Source organism: Rhododendron vialii, chromosome 5a, assembly GCF_030253575.1.
Source record: "Rhododendron vialii isolate Sample 1 chromosome 5a, ASM3025357v1".
In the NCBI taxonomy this organism is placed as follows: domain Eukaryota; kingdom Viridiplantae; phylum Streptophyta; class Magnoliopsida; order Ericales; family Ericaceae; genus Rhododendron; species Rhododendron vialii.
In genome coordinates, this window is record NC_080561.1 from 6,653,048 (window position 1) to 6,675,723 (window position 22,676).

At 38.8% G+C, this 22,676-nt stretch overlaps 3 protein-coding genes across 8 annotated transcripts; 2 read left to right on the top strand and 1 right to left on the bottom strand.

Annotated features, from left to right (window-relative positions):
* Nucleotides 1-754: 754 nt before the first annotated feature.
* On the bottom strand, nt 755-3,048 carry LOC131326735 (GDSL esterase/lipase At5g03980-like). The gene is made up of 5 exons (XM_058359601.1): nt 2,728-3,048; nt 1,880-2,092; nt 1,589-1,737; nt 1,214-1,487; nt 755-1,117 (listed from the first exon to the last, which is right to left on the bottom strand). Exons 1-5 carry the CDS (start codon nt 2,999-3,001, stop codon nt 900-902), a joined length of 1,128 nt encoding a protein of 375 aa, XP_058215584.1. The 5' UTR covers nt 3,002-3,048; the 3' UTR covers nt 755-899.
* Nucleotides 3,049-5,002: 1,954 nt separating this feature from the next.
* On the top strand, nt 5,003-12,322 carry LOC131326811 (probable 26S proteasome non-ATPase regulatory subunit 3). Of its 4 annotated transcripts, none has more exons than XM_058359694.1 (9): nt 5,003-5,192; nt 5,348-5,443; nt 6,268-6,458; nt 7,714-7,851; nt 7,955-8,091; nt 8,307-8,361; nt 8,460-8,570; nt 10,458-10,697; nt 11,348-12,322. In XM_058359694.1, exons 2-9 carry the CDS (start codon nt 5,359-5,361, stop codon nt 11,858-11,860), a joined length of 1,470 nt encoding a protein of 489 aa, XP_058215677.1. In that variant the 5' UTR covers nt 5,003-5,192; nt 5,348-5,358; the 3' UTR covers nt 11,861-12,322. The 4 variants fall into 4 exon arrangements, with proteins under 4 accessions (XP_058215677.1, XP_058215678.1, XP_058215679.1 ...); XM_058359695.1 differs by having other exon boundaries at nt 5,037-5,192; nt 5,335-5,443; XM_058359696.1 differs by having other exon boundaries at nt 5,049-5,192; nt 5,329-5,443.
* Nucleotides 12,323-14,348: 2,026 nt separating this feature from the next.
* On the top strand, nt 14,349-21,803 carry LOC131325719 (probable ubiquitin-conjugating enzyme E2 23). 3 transcript variants are annotated; one of them, XM_058358121.1, is made up of 9 exons: nt 14,349-14,552; nt 14,630-14,676; nt 16,565-18,559; nt 18,825-18,962; nt 19,282-19,758; nt 20,257-20,326; nt 20,426-20,565; nt 20,703-21,014; nt 21,154-21,803. In XM_058358121.1, exons 3-9 carry the CDS (start codon nt 16,565-16,567, stop codon nt 21,403-21,405), a joined length of 3,384 nt encoding a protein of 1,127 aa, XP_058214104.1. In that variant the 5' UTR covers nt 14,349-14,552; nt 14,630-14,676; the 3' UTR covers nt 21,406-21,803. The 3 variants fall into 3 exon arrangements, with proteins under 3 accessions (XP_058214104.1, XP_058214103.1, XP_058214105.1); XM_058358120.1 differs by lacking the exon at nt 14,630-14,676 and having other exon boundaries at nt 14,408-14,552; XM_058358122.1 differs by lacking the exon at nt 14,630-14,676 and having other exon boundaries at nt 14,536-14,552; nt 16,527-18,559.
* Nucleotides 21,804-22,676: the final 873 nt, after the last annotated feature.

Below are 22,676 nucleotides of genomic sequence, written 5' to 3' on the forward strand. Positions count from 1 at the left end.
ACACTCACCGCATGCAGCTACTACAAGAAGATCACATGGTAGCGTTAAGAGCAACCAAGTAAAAAAACATTTTTGCCAAGATAAACTCACCCGGATTAGTTATTGATCGATATCTAATCAACGTAATTCTGTACAAATTAAGTTGTTAGGCTTGACGATCTCTACCCAATGAACGAATCCGGATCCAAAAGAAAATCAGAAATCATTGAACTGCACCCTTGCAATCCACTGTCAAATTTGAGGCAAGCTGCCTCCGAAAAGATCGAACATGAAAAGATCTAGAAAAAACAATTCAAACAATCAATGTATTTTATTTTTATTCTTAATTTTTTTATTTCTCAAAATTTTCTACGGAGTAGTACTTAAGAAAAGTTGAAAAAGTATAAAAAAAAATAATAATAACGCAAAACTGAAAAAAAAACAAAAACAATAATTAAGGCCTTAAATAGCATCTTCCATTTAGGATCATACTAAAAATTATTTGAGACTCTGCAATAACTAAATCAAAATCACAATTAATCGTCCACGGTAACTAAATAGAATTACCGTGTTCGTTTCGGGGTCTCAAAATTCCTGGGCACGGTCTCCAATAAATTTTTTTTATTTCTCTTCACTCAATACTTTCAAAAACCTCCCTCAAAACCAAAACCGAACATAGTAGCTTACTGGGATTTCCATTGGCTTGAACCATTCATCAAGGACAAGGGACACTTGAGCAGTTGATATTGAACTTTTCTAATTCTGAATAAAATTAATCAAATCATGCATAGGAAAGTAAGATTTCACATGTCAAATTAATTTCTCTTCCAAATTACTAGAAAAAAAAAAAGCCATTAAAAAACTTTGAATTCTAATTGTTCCAAAATTCTATACCTAAAAACTGTTAAAACACAAGCTAATTAAAGACGGCACTGAAGCTTGGGCAACAGGTCACGCAAGAGCCATGCAGTCATGAGCTTGTACGCCTTTTGTGTCAAATGAATTCCATCCCAGCTGATGAGTCTATCGGGATTCCGACAGACGGGAACGTCCGGAGCTCCGCACATTCTGCCGAGACTGAAATTATAATCTCCCCCAGCTCCACAACAAGATCTTTGCGTAGTTGACGCATCAAATCCTTCATCAAGACAAGCGAAACAAAATTTAGTCGTCAAAATTTAATCCTCACTATGAAAAAAGCCGATAATATTCCTCATGGTGTATAAAAACTTACCTAGATAATCGGCACTTCGGAAAAGCCAGTCGAAGGCGTTATAGTAATCGCCATACGTAATGACCGCGTTCGGGAACTCTTTGTTCAACTCGCTAATCGCTCGCTGCAACTGGTCGTTGTGGAATTTCGAAAGCTCGTTTAGGTCTCTTAGGCAAAAGCTTTCGTCGTAAGCAGCCGAGTTGTTGGTCTTGAATCCAGTTAGGTAGATGGGGAGACAACCGATCGGGAAATTTCCGGGTACCACCACTCTAACTGCCCCGTGGTTGATGACTCTCTGCAGGCCAAACGACAGGAATTCGCGCGAATCAGAGTTTATTTCAAGCGACTAAGTAAGAAGTACCGAAAACAAAGCTCGATCGATCAATGGAAACTTACCCTCACATCATTTGCTATGGCTTGTACAACGCTAGGAACAAGGCTCTTCACTTCCTCAATGCTTTTTCCTTGAAACAAAGCGTAGTTGTAATCGTTACCGCCTATCTCTCCAACCATGAACAGAGCGTCTTTAAGTTTTTCCGCGCAATCTGTTAAAACACAAGCAAATAAAGTTTGAATCATCGCTCAAAATAATTCAAAATTCGCATATCTCAACGTCAAACAACTGTTTCCAAACATATATACATAGTTTATCGTTTTTTGAAAAAAAAAAAAAAACGGGAGACGAACCTCTGCCACCGTCGCAAGTGGAATTGAAATGGGCGGACATCCAATCGAGTTGCACGCCGAGAGAGCTGGTGGTTACCGGGGATAGAATGTTCTGGTTGGCGAGAGTCTCTACCGGTAATGCAGTGGAGCCGGCGACCGCGAAGTCCACCCCGTGTTTGAAGTCTGCACCGGTGTTTTTGTAGGCGTTGAGAAGCGGAAGCCCTGCTGATATTGCTGTGAAAGTACATACATACATTAACGCTTGAGTAAACCAAGTCAATTGAAAGTATATAGTCATTCGTTTTGGCTAAGCCACCTGAATTATTTTCTTTTGTCTTTATTCAATTTTTTTGCATTCGTTAGTTTTGTGTCAATTTTTTTTGAATTGTTGGTTCGTCTCGACGAAAGGAATCGAAAAAACAAAAAATTATGGTCCAAACTTAAAATTTTTTAATCAAGACAAAAATCAGAAAAAAAACCCCCATATTTTTCGGCTTTATTCAAGAAAAGTCGAGTTTAGATCACAATTTTTTATTTTTTCGATTCTTCTCATCGAGACGAATCAGTAATTCACAAAAAATTGACTCAAAACTAGCGAATGCGGAAAAAATTTGGATAAAGACAAAATAGTTCAAATTCAAAATACTCTTGTGCTAACACCTGATTTCCGTGCAAATTATTTTCCCCCATTCAACTTTATTCAAATAAGTCATACACCTTATTTTAGATGTAAAATAAATTACAAACGAGATATTATTATGATCTCTTGATCCGTTATAAATTAAATTTATTGAAGCCAAATTAATAAGGATACTAAAATGTAAACATAAATACAGGAAACAGAAAACAAACATATTGATAATTCGTACCGACAAAGTCAATCATAAGTAGACCGTTGGAGCAACGACCTGTGGCATTGTGGAAGAAAGTTTCGCCGTACGGAAGCCTACTAAAGGGAGACGCTGCTCCCATGGGGCTCTCACGTATCAAATTTCCAGTGTCGGAAATCGAATCGCCCAGCTGGTATATCCGGTGGAAGTTGCATATCCTAAGCAAATTGCCATTGCACGGACGAGGGATTTGGAGAAAGGTTGCGCTTAGAATTATAAGGAGAGAGAAGAAAATCGCTCGAGTCGCAGCCATTATAGTTGATGGATCGAGAGGAGAGAGAGAGAGAGTAAATCAATGGAATTTTGTGCTGAAGGAATACACTGAAATTGCCTTGGGTACTGATGATATATATAGAGAGGACCGTGCTATAAGTCCTAATACGAATCAAAGTAGGATTTCCGTATTTTTCTTTATGTATTTATTATGTATGCATCCTATAACTATAAGGACTAATAGATCCTGTCACTCTGTTCGTTTTGAGTTTGGAATGAGGTTTTTAACGTTTGATGTATCCGCATTCCTATGTGAAGCCAAATCCTTGTCTTTTCTTGGCTTTGGGATTTTCCTTTTTCATTGCAAGTATATACTCCCTTCGTCCCAATTTATTTGTCTCAGTTCCATTCTTACTGGATAAAAAAAATAGTTATATCTTTAAATTGGTAATGAATTTTATATCCAATATGAATCTTGTTTGATAGATCTCGATTTGTTCTATAATACAATATTTTTAAAATTACCTAAAACATTATAAATTACAAGATATAACTAATTGAAAAGTGGCACGAACTCCCAAAAGTGACAATTAAATTGGGACGGAGGGAGTAATCTTTTTTTCTTTTTAGTCTCCCAGCATCACTCTTCTTCTTTTTTCTAACCGCATGTCCGGGTCAGTTTCTGGACACCTCGACTAATTCCTTGAAGTTAACCGCATGTCTGGGTCAGTTTCTGAACACCTCGACTAATTCCTTGAAGTTAGCGATCGAGCAAAATCCTCCAATAGTTAGCCCTAAAGTTTGAAATATTTAGCCTTTATGGAATTCGAACATTCGACTTTATGAAGGACAAATACTTGTTTTCTTTTTCATACCCATTTGGCTAAACTTATTGGATTCCGGCATAATCTTAAAGCCACGGCACAGGCCCAACATCTTTGCCCCAAATAGATTGTTACTCCCTCCGTCCCTATTTAATTGTCCACTTCGATTTTGCATGCATTTTCAACTACTTATATTTCTCGTTGATATTGCTAAAAATATACAATATGGATCTTGTTTGATATATCTTTTTTATTTATTTATAAGACATTGATTTCAAAAACCTTTATATTGAATATATTTTGCATCTTGATTGTTAAAATGGGCTAACTAAATTGCAACATTTTATTCTTTCTTCAATAAATAGTTAAAGGGCTCTTCAAGCATCTTGATTGTTTGGAAAAATTCGATCTTATGCTACTTGTTTTTAACTCAATGATTTGATATTTAGGTCCAATTTCTTACAATTCTACTAATTTTTAAAACCTTTTACTGTTGTTAATAGTACAATGTCCCCAATTGGGGGATGATGTGCTGCGCAGTGGTGTGCTGCGCACACCACTGCGCACCTTCGAGCCGTCAGATTGTACATCCGACAGCTCGGATCATCTCGGCAATGAATGGCTCTCGATTGTTGGTTGCCAAAATGAGATCTGAGCCGTCGGAGGTCACTAACAAATTTCAAATAGACACATTTCCAACCCATCTCAAAACCATAGAAATTCTTTAAGATTTCCGAATGTTTTCCGCAACTAGAATACATTATTGTCACCTGAAGAGAATTTTTCCCTCAGTTCCTCTTAGTTTTTTAGGCTTTTTTTTTGTTGTCTTTATCCATATTCGCGTTTGTTAGTTTTAAGTCAAACTTTTATGAATTATTAATTTGTCTCAACAAGAAAAATTGAAAAAATAAAATTTATTTACTTTTTTCCAAATATTTTTAGAAATATCAAAAATAAAGCTCAAAAAGCCTAGCTTCTTTCGAGACGAATTAATAATCTATAAAAATTTAGCGTAAATTTAGCAAACGTCCAAAAGCTTTTGGGTTTTTTGAGTTTTTTCAATTTGTCTCGACAAGACGAATCAATTATCTATAAAAATTTGAGACGAAACTAACGATTGCAAAAAAATTTGAATAAAAACAAAAATAAAAAAGTCCAAAATCTGAAAGTTAAAAAAGAAAATAAAAAATTGCGAATCTGTGGTTCGTTCCTGAACCGGTTCTCTCTCTCTCTCTCTCTCTCTCTCTCTCTCTCTCTCTCTCTCCATATATATACGCAACTGTTCGACAAGCAATGCAAATTTTTCTTGACTTGCAGTGAAAGAAAATCCAGCGAACCCCCTACCCTCTCCGTAGCCGATCGATTCAGATCCACCCGTGTCCGATTGCTTCTCTCTCCCAACTTGAGGTACGTCAATATGAGATTTTGCATTGCCGCATTCATTCTTCGTCAAGTGGATAATATAATTTGTTGTTATGTACTATGTCTCCGTAGCTGTAAGCCTAACCTCTGAATTTTTACGCAAGTTTTGTTAGTGATTAAGTTTTAGGGTTTGTATATAGTTTGTGCAAAGATGACTCAAGATGTCGAGATGAAAGAGCAAGCAGCAGCAGCTCCTTCCAATTCGGTTGCTTCAACTGCCCCTTCTACTTTGCAGCGTAAGGAATCAATCAAACTATTTATGTACAACCCCCGTCCCCAAAAAAGAATATTGTCTGGTCTGAAAAACGAGAACTTTTAAGAAGATGCATTTTTGTTCGGAAAGTTTCGAACTTTTTCTTCCGCAAGATTGTAGATATCAACGAGTTCTTGTAATTTTTCAAAAAAAAGAAAAGAAAAGGCTGAATCTTTTGAACAAAATGATTCAACTTTGCAACGTTTGGAACCAATCAAAGTTATCAAACTATGTACTACCTCCGTCCCAAAGGATTATCCGGTCTGCAAAACGATAGCTTAAGAAAAATCATATTTTAATATAAAATTTGGAGAAAAAAAATTCAAAAGAATTTTTTTAATAGTCCGGTGTTGGGGTCAACTCGCGCGCACCTTGACTTATCCCGTTCCCTAAAGTAAATGACCAGGAAAATCTCCAATGGCCCTAAAGTTTGGTACGTTTGGCCAAATTCAACCTAGTGACCTTTTTGGGCAAGCCCTTTAGTTGTTGTCTTATGCCACCCGCCCAAACCCGTTAACTTTAATTTATTTTTTCCCCGCAAGATCCTGGACAGGTTCTTTTAAATTTGGAAAATGTTTGGATTTTTTGAACAAAAATGTGTTCTTTTAAGTTTTCATTTTGCAGACCAGACATTATTTTCGAGATGGAGTATTTTACAGCTACTATTTAAAAAGGTGAAGTTGTACTGTTCAGAATATGTAGAGAAAAGGTGAAGTTGTACTGTTTAGAATATGTAGAGAGGCCAGTTGTTATTGTATGCATTAGAATTTAAGAAACTTTAAATATTGGGCATTGGGGTTTTTCCAGAGTTGAAGGAGATTGCATCGTTGATTGAGACTGGTACATATGCTCGGGAGGTTCGTCGGATTCTGCGGGCTGTTCGCCTAACTATTTCATTGAGGAAGAAGCTGAAGGCCTCTTTGGTCCATGCATTCTTGAATTTTGCTCTTTTGCCGGGATCTGAGGTGCACAGTAGGTTGTCCTCTTTTCTTCCGCAGGTAGTCTCTTTCTCGAATGATGTGAATTTGTTTGCTTTTTAAGTGTTCTGTTTTATATAGTATTGTCACGATAGCTCTTGCTTGATATGGAACATTGTTCGACTCATTGGAGTGTGTTAGGTGGCGCAGAATGAGTTATGAATCATTGTTGAGCTTGCTTAGTTTACATGAGTTCGTTTTGTTCCGCACGTTTATGTAGTATAGTACTGGGATAACTTCTCCTAAATGTCTAGGAAATAACTGAACCCTTTTACGTTGGGTGAGTTATGTGAGTATTAACCAATGCATGAGGTACTATCTTATGAGAGTCTTAAAAGTCAAAACTCAAAAGCATGTGCAGTGATGAGCGCTCAATGGCATATGGATTATGGATGCATAAAAATCAGTGAATTATGCATCTTTAGGATTTTTTACAAAATAAACTTTGATATTTTTCTTGCTTCTTGAGTCCTTGACATGATTATCCAACATTTCATTTTCATTTCCATTTGATGGATTCTGTTTTCTGGAGATTTATTCATGAAAGATTGTCATCACTTATTTGGGACCAAACGGAAGATTGTGGATTGGAGGCTTGAGCTCAAGGGTTCGCACCTTCTTTTGGGTGTTGGACCTCATACCAATCTTAGAGAAAGACCTTTGACCAGAAGACAAATTATTGGACTTCGTATCGTCCCTAATTTCTGATCATCCGACTTCAACGGAGCTCATTGACCAATCATAGCTGCCACTTGACGTTGATATGGCCCCTACATATCACTAACCTCGGACCAATTGTCTTAAGGCCTGACCTCTCCATATTGTCAGCCACGAGTCCGTCGCTAAGTTGGACCTCAGCCTCCATATAGCATTGACCCCATAGCCTGCCCCTTATTTGGTCGGCCTCAGATGACCACTAACAGTTTGCTGTGATGGACCTCAGAACACTCCTCACCTGTGTAAAGGGACTCGTTGCATTGTCCAAGGAATGAATCGATTCTTGTCTACACAAACATTACAAACCTATAGCCATTGGTCACTTGCTACTCTTACCCTCCCTCTCTAGCTCTTCCTTGGCTTTCTCCTCTACAAACTCCCGCGGTCGTTGTTCTTCAGGGTCATCATTCCTCTGTAGCCCACAAGACACAGTCGTGCAGAGGAAGTGGCTAGCCATGTTAGCACTCTGTTCACTGATATATCTGCTATGTCAGTGTATTTACGGACTGTTTAATTGTTTATTGTTGATCTAATTTTACTTGTTTAAATATATCTGTAGGAGGATGACCATGACATGGACGTCGATACAGCAACATCTACAATCCAAGCTTCTGTGAAACACTCCTCGCCTGAGCTTGAGATTTACTGCTACCTACTTGTGCTAATATATTTAATTGATCAGAAACGGTACAATGAGGTATTGAATAGTGCATGTTTACATAGAGTACTTGTAGGTTTCTACATGCAATTGTCAGTGTTTATAAAATCTTACATTAGTTTGTACTGCTGCTATACATCAGGCTAAAGCATGTTCCTCAGCAAGTATTACCCGTCTGAAGAACCTGAATAGGCGAACCATTGATGTTCTAGCTGCCAGGCTCTACTTCTATTACTCTCTCAGCTATGAGCTCACTGGTGATCTTTCTGATATTCGAGGGTTAGTACAACTAATGTTATTTCCGTAGCTTTATTGAGACCACCTGTCTGTGTCATGTATGTCCGATCATTCAAGGCTAGTGCACAGTCACAGACAGGGAGAGGAGCAAGATTAGAGCTAAATAGATGGTTATATTACTTATTGATATTCATTTTCTATGCTACTGGTTGTTTCTGTTCATTATCCTTTTCTAATTTAGTTCCTCGAATTTACAGTACTCTTCTTTCTTTGCACCGAATTGCTACATTGCGCCATGACGAGTTGGGTCAGGTTGGATCATCATCTAGTTGATGTTGCAATTTGGGTGTCTTAACATTTATATTTCAACGAAAGAGTATTTTATCCTTAATTTTGATGGCATTATGCAGGAAACACTTCTTAACCTGCTACTTCGGAATTACCTCCATTACAACTTGTACGATCAAGCAGAGAAGCTGAGGTCTAAGGCACCTCGTTTTGAAGCTCGCTCAAACCAGCAGGCAACTCCTTTTTGCATTCACTCGTTTGTTTTAGCATACCAATCTGTGTGGGATTTGGTTCAATTGTAGAAGGATATGTTTGTATTCCTACAACAGTTTGCGTTCTGCTATATGATTCTATATATAGGGTTCAAACTTTCAGAAGACACTAAGTACATAGTTTATATTAGGTTGTTAGTACTCGTTCTCGGATGGGATGGACAGCAGGAATTAAGGACCAAAGTGGAGAATTTGTAAGGCATGCAAGACTGACATGAACAAATCCCTGTTTGTTTGAGAGGAGAACATTCTGGAAATGTGAATGGTATACTTTGACTCCAAATTAGACTTTCAGGTTTCATTCTTTTATCTTGGCTTGGATCAAGGGGTGGCCCATGGGTTGAGTTTTAATGCAGAAGGTTTTGTAATGACTGTGCCTACTAAGGACACTTTTCTTTTTTTTTTCCTTTTCGTGTGGACACCGATCCTGGGGAGGTAATTCATGACTAATCATCTCGCTCCTAGAAAATTAGTATTGTACATAAGTGTGAGGGAGAGTCAATAATTCAAGATCATGTTGCTAGAGAGATCTGGAGAGTGGAGGTGATGGGATACTGGAGGGGCGGCAAGGTTGGTACTTGGTAGCAATGGAGGAAGCCATGGGCTGTCATACTATTATGCATTAAGTGGATGAATGGCCAAGAGTGAAGTAGAAGATCCTTCCAAGGCTAGGAGGAATATGTGTCCTGTCTTACATGGCAAATTTTGGGTCATTTTTCCTAGCTGGGTGGCCAGGAAGGTGTCTCCAAGCCTTGATGCTTAATTTGATTATTTGAATTCCTTGTATCTTGTGGGGTGCTGTTTAGACTTTATCCAGTTCTCTGAGGATCTCGGTGGAGCTTGGCCTTCCCTGAGCATGATTTGCAAGATAGAACACTGTTAGTGCTTAGCTGGCCGGAGTCGAGCGGTGCTGCGGTAGGCACTCCGATGCCTAAGTCAATCTCAGATGAAGGAGAGGAAAGTACAAAGCTCTTAGAGTGAGTAGTTACGCTGTACCTCCTTAGGGTTAAGAAATGTACTTTATGTAGAGTGACTTAGCTTAGGCTCTAACTAAGCTCGTCCTAGGCACATGCCCTAACTGTTTTTTGGATTGACGTCATGCATGATGCACCGAGTGCCACGTGACCGAGCTGTCTCCGGTTTACGTTTGGACTCTCCTTGATTCTGGCCGGGCCTTATCTGATACGGTCTGGCCCGGCCTAGCTCCACGAATCCACACGCTTGGGCTTATGCATGACAGGCTACGCCATCGCGCCGATCCAGTGTGTTCGGTTCAGCCCAAGTGCTCAGCCTGTTGGGCTGAGGTTGGGCCCATTACATGTCTGGATTTGTGTGGGCCTTACTGGGCTTTTGGCCATTCTTTCCGACTTGTGCGTTTGTCCATACAGGTGCAGTGGCCCCCTTGTTACGGTGTGCATATTTGCATGCACAAAGTTATATATTTATCTTTTCTTCATTGGAAAAAGGAATGTCGAATCTGTTATTTGGCTTTCCTCTTTTATCTACTCCCAAACTTGATGAAGCATTGTTCTTCTCTTTTCCACATTTCCAATGCAATTTAATTCGTCTATCTACTGTACCTTTTACCTATTTGTTAATGAACTCCATACTCAATTTATGGAACATCTTGTATAAGAAAAAGTTTGTTTGAATAACTTTGCTTAACTTCCCTCTGTAAGAAATTGAGGGACACTTGAAACTGACTCTGATTCTGTTGATTGGTATTCTTTTTCACGTGGTTCCCATCATTATTTATTGCTGTATATTCCAGTGTCTCCCTATCTCTGCATATCTAAGTACTTTTAGGTCTTGAATATCCTTTCTAACACTGATTATTTTCTCTTGCAGTTCTGCAGGTATCTTTTTTATCTAGGAAAGATTAGGACAATACAGTTGGAATATACAGATGCAAAAGAGTCACTTCTGCAAGCTTCTCGGAAAGCCCCTGCTTCGGCTCTTGGATTTCGAGTGCAATGCAATAAATGGGCCGTGATAGTACGTCTTCTGCTTGGAGAAATTCCTGAGAGGACGGTTTTTATGCAGAAGGGCATGGAGAAGGCTTTGAGGCCCTACTTTGAGCTTACAAATGTAAGTCTCTGATTTTCCAATGACTCTTTTTTCCTTTTTTCTGAGATCAAGGTCTCCTAGAACCAGACTTGTAAACTCTCTTTCCTGCTGAGAGAGTGTAATCATACCTACACTGGCAACAATTCTTTTTAGCAAATTGTTGGTTGATCCCATTAGATCCGAATAGTGGCTTCTGAGGATCAAGTCTTATCTCTCTAATGAGAGCAGGAGAGTTATTTATTGACGTTAATCTTACAAAAAAATTCTCTGTGTAAAGGGGGGCCCTCTTAGAAGCATGGGCACTTCTAAGTACTTGTGTCAACGTCTAACACGGGTACTTGATGAATACTTCCTGACACAAATGGGACACACATCCAAGCTTGTATTTTTTTAGAAGTGTTTTTAGACCTGGACACACCTCAAACACTTGGTGATACCTGTGGCCATCACGCACACATGAAACATGTATGACTGTTATGACTTCTGTTCATTTGCATATTTGTATTGTGGAAAAATGCAGTACTAGTAATTGTTTTTATGTTCGCGTTATTTTGATATGTATTGTCATTGGCGTTGCACCATTGTGCGCTTGTCTGTGCTTCTTAGAGGCTTATTTCACATCTTGACTTCAGAGGTTTTGCCAATGTTAACGAGAGGTGTGGTCTTTTCAGGCTGTTCGAATTGGAGATCTGGATCTGTTCAAAAACGTTGCTGAGAAGTTCTCCGCTACTTTTACTTCAGACGGGACCCACAATTTAATTGTTAGGCTCCATCATAATGTAATAAGAACAGGGTTACGCAACATCAATATCTCTTATTCTCGTATCTCACTTGCTGATGTAGCCAAGAAGCTGAGATTAGATTCCCCCAATCCTGTTGCTGATGCTGAGAGTATTGTATCCAAGGCAATAAGGGACAGTGCAATTGACGCCACCTTGGATCATGCAAATGGGTGGATGGTATCCAAGGAGACTGGGGATATTTACTCTACAAATGAGCCTCAAACTGCATTCAACTCGAGGATTGCTTTCTGCCTCAATATGCATAACGAAGCTGTTCGCGCTCTTCGGTTTCCTCCAAATTCCGACAAAGAGAAAGAAAGTGCTGAGAAGAGGAGAGAGAGGCAACAACAGGAGCAAGAGCTCGCAAAGCACATAGCTGAGGAGGAGGATGATGATTTCTGATCGACCAATGATTTCTGATCGACCAATGATTTCTTCGGCTTTTGCGCTTCTGCGTCCTTAGCTTTTGGTGTTGGGGATTTCTGTTCTCGTTCTTTAAAGATTATTGTCTGGGTTTCATCCCGACCTTGCGCTTCGTTTTTCTCTCCTGAAAATTTCCACGTTTCGACAGCATTATGTTGAGGATACAATTCAGGGAAGTACTCATTTCTGTCATCAAGTCCATTGGACAGATGCAGATAGATTCCTCTGATGCAGTGGTGAACGAACTGCTAAAGCTGATAGATGTCTTTCCATGATTTGGTTAGCGAAAACTCTTCGGTCCCAGAATTTGTACTAAAAAATGCTTCCCGAATAAATGGTTAGGATTCACTTATGCGTGTGGGGTTGCAAATCCAAGTGAATCATTACCTTTAATTTTGAATATGGTATTTAGATACTAATAGGTATCGAAAATTTGGAATATGGTATTTAGGTTATATGCATCGAAATTTGTGAATCCAAATATGCATGGACGGGGGCAAAATACAACCCGTCTATGGGTACATCGGATTGCACTGATGGTACAAGATAAGCACCCTGGGCCCACTTTTGGGTCTTGAACAATGATCCAAATCGTTTATTTTTCATGTTGCCACTGACAAAACATTTAAAATTAGAAATTAGAATGGTTCGAATCACTTAGGCGAGATCCAGACGTGTGTTCCGTACGCCGATCTGTGCACCATCGGTGCATAAGCGGCCGATACCCATGGAATAATTGGGCAAAATAAGTGAAATGGGGAGAAGAATTGTAAACAACGCCTTCTTTGCTTGGTCTTTGTAACTTGTGATAGTTTATTCTTCCGGATTTTTTTGGTACAAATGTTTTTATATTTAAAAATGTCCCCAAACTTGCTAATAAGAAAAATAAAAAGAACATGAAAAGGGAAACCCTAATCCACAGAAAAGAAATTGGCACATCCCATTTGTTAGAATTGGTGCAAAAAGATGTACCTTTTCTTTCTCCTCAAACTAGTGGTCTCCTATTGCTTAAAGAAAGCCTCTTCTAAATTCTTTGCTTGAACGACAGTAATTTGGGATTTCATATTCGGAAAAAAGAATTTATTATTTCTTTACTTTGGAAATTTATTAATTTTGATTTGTTTAGGAACGTTTCTAAGTTGCATTATTTCAAATTAAATTGCACCCTGGATAACGTTCCCACATATTCTGGTAATTGGTTGACTAAATGGGGATGCTGCCGAGCACCCCCGCAAAGAAAGTACAGAGCGGCCGTTCATCTCGACATTCAACGGCTAAGATCTTTATCGAGCAATAAACATTTCAAATTTGTATGCGTTTCGATACAATCCTAACTGTCTGTGCCTAGATGAACGGCCGGATCAATCGCTGGGCAGGGAAATGCTTGGCAGTGTTTAAGGAAATCAAAAGTGCCAGTAGTAATTTAAACCGAATATTCCTTAATTTCAGATAGTTTCTATATGCGCCCCAATTTGTTCTCACTACACATTTATTTCTGTATACAAAGTACAAACCCACCCAAATTTCTGATACTTTGTACTGTTTTTTTCTGATAAATTTCTGATATTTTAAAATGATCTTTTTGGATTATATTTTTCATTCTCTTAATTTCTTAAAACCCATTTCCAATATGATCACATGCCTCGTTAGCTCATACTGTCTAATCAATAATCATACATCCACTAATTTTATGGCAATATTTTTTTGGGTGCTAAATATATGGTAACATATGGTATTTGTTATTGCATTTTATAAGTCTTGCATTATTATATCCCAACTCCAAGTTATCCAACTCAACTCAATTTATGGGCATCAACTTTCTCTTCGTAATAATTGACTCTATAGTTAAGTGCACCTACGCAACTTTAGAACCGTTGAACTAATATTCAAGTTCATTGTATAGTAAAATTGCACAAGGCATTAGTTAATTTATTACCAGATAAAGTTATACTCGTTAGGCCTATTTTGGCCTAATAAGCCAAATGATTTTTTTTGGTCTTTATTCAAATTTTTTCCGCATTTGTTAGTTTTTCGTTGATTTTTTTTTGTGAATTATTACTTAGTCATGACGAGAGGAATCAAAAAAGTAAATAATCATGATCGAAATCTTCGTTTAAAGGTTTTGGATTTTGGATTCTAATCATTATCCTATTTCTCTCTAATCATCACTTTCATTTTTCTCTCTATCTCTCTCCAATCAATATCCTTATTTTCATTCATTATTCTATTTCTCTCCATATTGAGACAAAAAAAAAATTGACTTATTAGTTTATTTTTGTAAGAGTAATTTTTAGAAACAAAAAAAATTGACTTATTAGCTTAATTTTGTGGGAGTAATTTTTAGAGACCCTATATTGTAGGAGTAATTTTTAAATGGACAAACAAACATACAAATAATGTACTAGGGAGGACGAGGAAAAAAGGAGTCATCGTCTGTAGGGTGTGTAGAGTCAAAATTGGTGTGCATTTAGAAGCTCCCACAATAGAGGGACTCTGAAATTACCCTTTTACCCTGCACCTCTTGCAGCTGCGTGTCTTTCATATATTTCTTTCGTTATTCATATTTCACGACCAGTAGAACGGCGAGGAGCCATCCGTTTCCCAAGAAAACCCAGAACAAGAAAGCCTCTCTCTCTCTCTCTCTCTCTCTCCAAATCCTCCGATTTCAAAGGTACTATCCGTTTTCCCTCTCCTTTCAATCGACCATTGCAATCACCTGTTTCAAACATATGAGCAATTTATATGCAGGTTGCGTATCCGAATGTGCACACCGGATAATCTATGAATTGGTTTCGGTTTGTTTCGTTGTCTTGTTATTGTGGTTTGATCTCGTACATTATTCAAACAATTATTCGAACAAATCTAGCTTGAAGTTTAGCTCGTCTTTCCATGTAACGGTTCAAATTGATGATCCGTTGATCTTGTTATTTTGTAAACCTGATTTATGGTTTCTTGGTTGTATTGTTCTCTAGCAATACTTGGTTTTAATTTTGTTTTTATATTCTTTTGTATTTTCATTTATGAGAGAAACGATAGCTTACCGTCTGTTTGGGAGCTGAGAAAATAGGAATAATAGGAAGATAATGGCTTTTATGTACAACCCTATTTTGGTTATTATCATAACTGGAGAATTCACCTCAACCAAAGATTCTTTTTTGTTTTTGTATCAGCCTTTCAGGTTCAAAAATCCAACTTTGGCTTTTCAATTTTTTTTTTCGACCATGAGGGATGTCCAGACCAGCTTACGCGCACCAGCTAATCCCCTCCCCCAGTCCGATCAAATGCAGGCCATCTATATGCCAGGACTAGGGAATTCATAAGAAATTACATTTTTGCGGCCTGACCCCAAGAATCAAACTTGGTCAATTGTATAGAGAGCAAACCCACCAACCAACCAACTGGACTAACCCTCAGGGCTGCCTAACTTTTCATTTGCTTGATGTGTTTGTATTAAATGGAAGAAAGAGAGCATTGTTATATTCCACGTGTTTTCTTGGTTCAACTATATATAATTGTTGAGCCCCACTTTTGTGGCATTGTATTTTACCCGTAAATGGTAGGAGTTTCGGCCTTGTCATGTCTATAACTTTCATCCATTGAAACCCCCATAGTTGTCAGAATCGTACGATTCACGATTCGTATCGTACGATTCGATACGATTCGGTGGGTAATCGATACGAATAGGCTGCCGAATCATAAATAGCTGAGAATCGTAAGTGAATCGGTGATTTACGATTCGTATCGTACGATTCGATACGATTCGGGGGGTAATCGATACGAATAGGTTGCCGAATCGGAAATAGCTGAGAATCGTAAGTGAATCAGTGAACCATTCGATTCACTTAAAATTTTCGAAATTCATTTTTTACTCTTGTTTTGCTTCTTTTGTTGTTTAAAAAGGGTTCAAATATTTTTTTATGGTCTAATATTGTTATATGTCATTTTTTGTCTATGTTATATGGATAGATAATAAGAAAAAAAGATTTATTACGAGAGTGAATCGAAAATGAGGAAGATAAATGGAATATAACAACCCTATAGACCTTTTAAGGGTTTGTTTTGTACTTATAACTCTTTCGTACAAAAAGAACCATAAGTAGGCTTTACGAATCATCTTCTCTTGGTAGTTGCAATAGAAGCAACTTACCTAATATTCCGTGTTATTATCAAATCATCATTTAGAAGAAAGTATTTATTGATTTAGGCCTAAATCTTTCATTTGTAGTATATATTGTTGATACTCTAATCAATAACCATAGGTTTCTATGCATTATAGAAGTCATGACCGAATCAGAGCGATTCACGATTCGAAAAATGACCATTTCGATTCTCGATTCGATTCACGATTTGACAACTATGGGAACCCCAGAAGACTATATCATTTTTTTTTTGCTCGGCACCTGAAGACTCTATCATTGATGATGGATGAGTAGTTGTTTACGAATTCAGCGGTTTTCATATTGACTTTGTTTGTGTGAAGGTCTGATTTCAATATAATGACAACGTTATATTTCTTGTGCATCACTGCGCTGTTATTTGCTTGTTAACATAGTTGCAATGGTGAAACTTCTTTAAGAGTCAAACATACTAGATTTGTTGTGTAGAGGATGGGCAATCAGCTTTCTGATTTAATTGAACGTTGCAGTTGTGAATGATTTATTGCCCGTGTCTTTTGAGTGTTAGATGGAAAGCGAGCTGCATTCGGATGCCTCAGAAGTTAACCAACCCACCACAACTGGGGACGTTGATACTACTTTGAAGGGCTCTGACACAAACGTTAATTTTGAAAGCAACCCGGGTGACGTTGTGAGGAATCTGCAGAATGTCACTTATATGTATCGGCAAGATGTTGTAAGGAGCAACAGTAGTGGAAAGATTGGGATTGTGACCGAAATTGCTGGTGACTCAGACTCAGACAGCAGTATAACTGACGATGAGGATGAGGATGATAATGATGAAGAGGCTAGAGGAAATGAGGAAGGAGGTAGTGAGGGCAATGAAAATTCTAGTGGGAGAAGTGATAGCAGAGATCCTCTTCCCTCTGACCAGGTTCGAGTACTTTGGATGGATGAGTCTGAGACAACCCAAAAAATCAGTGATGTAACAGTTGTTGATAGGGGGTTCTTACATGGGGATTTTGTTGCTGCTGTTTCGGACCCAACTGGTCAAGTGGGTGTTGTGGTTGATGTCAATATTTCGGTGGACTTGTTAACTACTGATGGATCTGTTATAAAAGATGTCTCCTCGAGAGACTTGAAACGTGTGAGGGATTTTACTGTTGGCGATTATGTAGTACTTGGTCCCTGGCTTGGTAGAATTGATGATGTTGTAGATAACGTGACAGTGTCATTTGATGATGGTTCTGTGTGCAAAGCTATGAAAGTGGATCCACTGCGTCTCAAACCAGTCGGTAGGATGCTCATGGAAGATGGCCATTTCCCTTACTACCCCGGGCAACGGGTAAAGGCTAGCTCTTCATCTGTTTTCAAGAATTCTAGGTGGCTATCTGGTTTGTGGAAACCTAACCGGTTAGAAGGTACTGTAACTAAAGTTACTGTAGGGTCAGTATTCATATACTGGATAGCATCTGCTGGATATGGACCTGATTCTTCTACTACTCCAGCTGAAGAGCAGAATCCAAAGAACTTAAAGTTATTGTCTTGCTTTGCTTATGCAAATTGGCAATTGGGTGACTGGTGTCTTTTTCCATCACCTCCGCTATCTTCTTCCGTTTTCCTGGACAAGGGTTTATCAAAGCTAGGACTTCATGAGTGCGGCAAAGGTGAATCAGATTCTACTAAAACAGGACCTGATTGTGATTCAGAAGTGGTTTCTCAAGACGAAGCAAATGGATTTTGTGAATCCATGGACGTTGAAATGGAAAATGTGTTGGATGGATCCAGCAGAAATGTAGATGGTAATGCCTCACAAGAGTCCAGTACGTGCAGTAGTTCATTGTCAGTTTCGAAGGAGCCTGTCCAAGAAACTTGGCCTCTTCATCGCAAAAAGATCCGGAAAGTAGTGATTAGGAGAGACAAAAAGTCTCGAAAGAAAGAGGAAAGTTTTGAGAGGGCTCTTTTGATCATCAATACAAAGACAAGAGTTGATGTAGCATGGCAGGATGGGACAACAAGGTGCTTATTAGATTCTACAACTTTGATTCCTGTCGATAGTCCTGGCGATCATGAATTTGTAGCGGAACAGTATATAGTGGAGAAGGCCACTGATGACAATAATGACAGTAGTGAAGTCAGACGTGTTGGGGTTGTGAAAAGTGTTAATGCAAAAGAGAGGACAGCTTGCGTGAGGTGGTTTAAGCCAGTTGTCAGGGCAGAAGATCCTCGAGAGTTCGAAAAGGAGGAAGTGGTGAGTGTTTATGAGCTTGAGGGTCACCCTGACTATGATTATTGTTATGGGGATGTAGTTGTTCGGTTGTTACCTGTTTCCGTAACTTCGGACACAGCTGCTTCTGGAGGTTCTGTTGAGGAAGCAAAACTGATGGCGGGTCCAAATAATGTTGAACGAGATTCGAAAAAGCACTTGGGACATGAGGAAACAGAGGGTGCATCCACCAATGAAGCTTGCATGGACTTCTCAGATCTTTCTTGGGTTGGAAACATAACTGGTCTTAGAAATGGTGATATTGAAGTCACATGGGCTGATGGGATGGTTTCAACGGTATGTTCACGACCAAAGCCTTGTGAAATGTTCACTGCTCTCTTTCATTTTATGTCATCACTGTTTTTGTAATTAATGAGTGGTTGTGACTGCCAGATTTCCTATATGCCTTTCTTTTCTTCCAAAGTCTCAGATGTTGAAGCAGTATAGAAAAGGACGTTGTCATAGGCAGTTTTTCTGCTCTTTTGGTTATTACTAATTTTCAGCCCTTCTTGCAAGGGTGAGGTTACAGTTCTTGATTAACTGGAAATTTGCTTGATACTAGGTTGGCCCTCAAGCAATTTATGTTGTTGGGCGTGATGACGATGAATCAATTGCTGGTGGAAGTGAAGTCAGTGATGATGCTGCTAGCTGGGAAACATTTGATGATGATCAGATGGATGCCCTTGAGAATGCAAATGAGGTTGGTTTACGCTTGGGACTGTATTCTGAATTCCTTCATTTAATGTGATTACCTGTAACTAGTAAAGCCTTAGCCTCACAACTTGTTTATGGACTATTATTTGGTAGTTTTGGTTTGAAAATCTCCTAAAAGCAAATGGGTGGGTACCCTTAAACTCATGACTGAAAGGGAAATGAAAAAGAAAAGGGAAATTATTTATGCGTTTTCAGTTGTAGCCACCATAAATTTTAATCATGATAGGTCACTCGGTAGATTTATTGAATCCCTGTTGATGTGTTTCTTTCTTCTCATCAAGTGAATTTTCATTTTCTTTGTTCAGGAAATTGAGCTGCAAAATGCTACTGACATCAGTCCTGGGTCAGAGGAGAGCGAAAATTCTGGAAGGAACGGAGCGCTTTCAATTCCCTTTGCTGCACTAGGATATGTGACCCGACTGGCTAGTGGGATATTTTCGCGGGGAAGAAAACACTTTGATCCATTAAGTTTGGACCACACAAGAGAAAATGAAGTTAAAGCTCATGGAATGGAAAACTTTCCCATCAGAGGTGATTCTGGCCGTGAGTCTAGCTCCCACATTTCCACTGAAATCCATGGTCCAGAAACTACTCAAACTAGTCGTGGAGATGAACATGATGACGAGGCCAAAGATTTGTTGGACGTAGCTGAAGCTCTTTGCAGCTTGAAACCTGAAGCACATCACGTGCCATCACAGTCCGGGGAGACTATTTCCAGTTTCAAAGGCTTTGATATTGCAAAAGATCCTTTGGACCATAATTTTTTGGGTGCAAATGGACAGGTAATCATTTTTTTGTTTTTTTGCTTCTCTTGATTAATAGCATCATTTAGCAAACTGTTGATGACTTGCGTGTTTGAAAATTGAAAAAAAAATCTTCCCATTCATGCAATTAAGTTTATGCCCGAGCTTGCATGAGAAGCTTTTTGTACAGTACATTCTGGCAAAGACATGCAGGTTATATATTTGATGGATGAAAGAGCCATAAATTTTGAAATTTGCTGTTGCCTAACAATTTTTAACAGCATGTAATTACTTCAGAAAATTTATTACTGGTCAGTATTAAGTTGATTCCCATAAAAGAGGGGCTAAGTTGATTCCCATAAAAGGGGGGCAGAATTGGTTCCGGTGTCTAGGTTGCTAACAGGGGCCTCTAATTGGGTGGATTGTTTTCCGTCCTCAACCTGAGCTTACTCGAAAAAGTTGGGATTTTCGGTCCTTGTGACTTGTGCACTAGTTGCTTTATGGATGATTGACTGATTGCATTAACCTCATGTACAGAATAATGCCGGAAGGAAATGGCTGAAGAAGGTCCAACAAGATTGGAATATCCTTCAGAATAACTTACCGGGTATGTATTTTTTAATTTCCTTCGTTTTGGATTTCTGAAATTTAGTTTATCTTGTCCAACACTGGTAGCTTCTGGTTTAATTGGTTAAAATAATAACAGATGGAATTTACGTACGGGTATACGAAGATCGAATGGATCTCTTGAGGGCTGTGATAGTTGGACCATATGGGACACCTTATCAGGATGGCCTTTTCTTCTTTGATTTTCACCTTCCACCAGAGTACCCTGATGTCCCGCCGGTACAGAAAAACTGATATATATTTTGTTCTGTAGATATTGGTCTCATTTCAAGAGCTACTTTCTAATTCTATTTATGCATATTCCATAAAAATAATGGTGTACTGTTTCTTTTCCGATGGTTTCTGTGGTGTTGCAGTCAGCATACTATCATTCTGGTGGGTGGCGTGTAAACCCTAACTTGTATGAGGAAGGCAAGGTTTGCCTTAGTCTTTTAAACACCTGGACTGGCAGAGGAAATGAAGTTTGGGATCCTTCATCCTCAAGCATCCTTCAAGTCCTGGTTTCACTCCAGGGGTTAGTTTTAAATTCTAAGCCATACTTTAATGAAGCTGGGTATGATAAGCAAATCGGGACAGCCGAGGGAGAGAAAAATTCGTTGTCCTACAATGAAAATACATTCTTACTGAACTGCAAGACAATTATGTATCTTTTGCGAAAGACGCCAAAGGTGATAAAACCGTGCTCTGCCTGTAGCTCTTTTTCTGTCAAAATTGCATTGAGTGGATACTTATGGTGGTTAATTGATTGTGATTCTAGAGTCCGCCATAATCGTTGTTAATTTCTGACGATGATTTCAATGTATCCAGGACTTTGAAGATCTCGTGAGAGAACATTTCAGGAGGCGAGGTTATTACATCCTCAAGGCCTGTGATGCATATATGAAAGGTTACTTAATTGGTTCACTGACAAAGGATGCCTCTTTAAGCGAGAGAAGCATCGCAAATGCAAATTCGGTTGGCTTCAAGCTAATGATGGCTAAGATTGTGCCAAAGCTTTTATTGTCACTGAATGAAATTGGAGCTGATTGTGACGCGTTTAAGCATCTACAGCAGTCATAACAGAAATCGTACAAGGGGTCAGCCTTGATCAAGAGAAAGAGATCATCGTCTCTCTTAATCTGAAAATTATAAACACTGTCCAATGTAATTGATTTAGAGGGTCTAGGATTGATTTATAGTGTGGACTTGGATAAGAACATTCTTTTATCAAGTTTGAAAGCTTGGCAGCCTGAACTTTCTGGAGCAAAGTTGAAGGGTCTAACCAAATTTGCCCACCATGTGATTCAGCAGATCTGGAATGAGCAAAAGCTCGTAAAACTGGCTGCTTTTGCTGTGTGAACAAAATTGTTGTCATCTTTTCCTCTCCCTATGGGGGTTGAGGGGGCAGTTAGGTTTTCTCATCGACTGTCCAATTTACTCTCTCAATCAGGAATGAAAGATAAATTTTATTTGTACCACATTGGTTATGTTTTGCATTATGAATCACAAGAATTTGTTGTAAAGTTTACTTGTATTTCTGTTGCAATTTACTTGAGACACTCTTGGAATGAAGCAAAATATTTCGATAACAGCATATGCTAGGCTAACAACTAGCTCTGAGCTTTTCTCGGGCTTTAGGTAGAAGGTCGGGAAAAGTCCCTTCTTGATAAGGTCTATGCTTTCAATGCTAGGCTAGCAAATAGCTCAGCGGGCTTCAAGGTGCCCAAAAAATCGAGGCCTTCGCTTTCTTTAAATGATTGGCAGTTTCATTATTTGTGAACTTAGTTTGGCTTTCCATTTCTTGTTTTTCCTTCACAAATGAACTGGTTGAGCCTCTTACGGCCACATACAACCAGTTCATTTCTTATATTGTGGTCCTCATCTGTCATTCAATCTCATATTAGTTTCCTTCACAGTTCAGAAGTTTAATTGTAAAATGTCTTTTTGCCACACAAAAAAAAGTCAGGTGGGAAAAATGGCCTCCAAGTCTCCCAACTTCTTCAGGAGCATGGCACAAGCGTTATATATGTTGCCTAAGGACAATTTGTGAACAAGAAAAAAAGAACAAAATTGGTGCAAATTACAGCGGTGCGCGCCTATGGGTCTCGGGTCTGCTTCAAAGGGCCCCGCTAAGGGTCTAGAGTTCCTTTGATCGCACGCCCAAAGGAGAATTGTTATGCTTGGTTGTCCCTTCCTTCACCCTCTTATCAAGCCGAAGGAAAAAATATGGCAAAAGAAAGTGGAATAGTCAAGATCCAAAACGAAATGAAAAAGAACTTTGGTGCTGTGAATTGAACTCAAATCTTTGGATTAGTTAATGGAAAGGGAAATAAAGAGAGAAATTTACTTAT

Coding starts and splice junctions, on each gene's coding strand:
- LOC131326735 (XM_058359601.1), bottom strand. CDS start 3,001: ATGGCTGCGACTCGAGCGATTTTCTTCTCTCTCCTTATAATTCTAAGC. Junction 1,488..1,588: donor CCATAGCAAATGATGTGAGG/GTAAGTTTCCAT, acceptor TTTGGCCTGCAG/AGAGTCATCAACCACGGGGC. Junction 1,118..1,213: donor CCGAAGTGCCGATTATCTAG/GTAAGTTTTTAT, acceptor GTCTTGATGAAG/GATTTGATGCGTCAACTACG.
- LOC131326811 (XM_058359694.1), top strand. CDS start 5,359: ATGACTCAAGATGTCGAGATGAAAGAGCAAGCAGCAGCAGCTCCTTCC. Junction 5,444..6,267: donor TGCCCCTTCTACTTTGCAGC/GTAAGGAATCAA, acceptor GGGTTTTTCCAG/AGTTGAAGGAGATTGCATCG. Junction 10,698..11,347: donor CCTACTTTGAGCTTACAAAT/GTAAGTCTCTGA, acceptor TGGTCTTTTCAG/GCTGTTCGAATTGGAGATCT.
- LOC131325719 (XM_058358121.1), top strand. CDS start 16,565: ATGGAAAGCGAGCTGCATTCGGATGCCTCAGAAGTTAACCAACCCACC. Junction 18,963..19,281: donor CCCTTGAGAATGCAAATGAG/GTTGGTTTACGC, acceptor TTCTTTGTTCAG/GAAATTGAGCTGCAAAATGC. Junction 20,566..20,702: donor AGTACCCTGATGTCCCGCCG/GTACAGAAAAAC, acceptor GTGGTGTTGCAG/TCAGCATACTATCATTCTGG.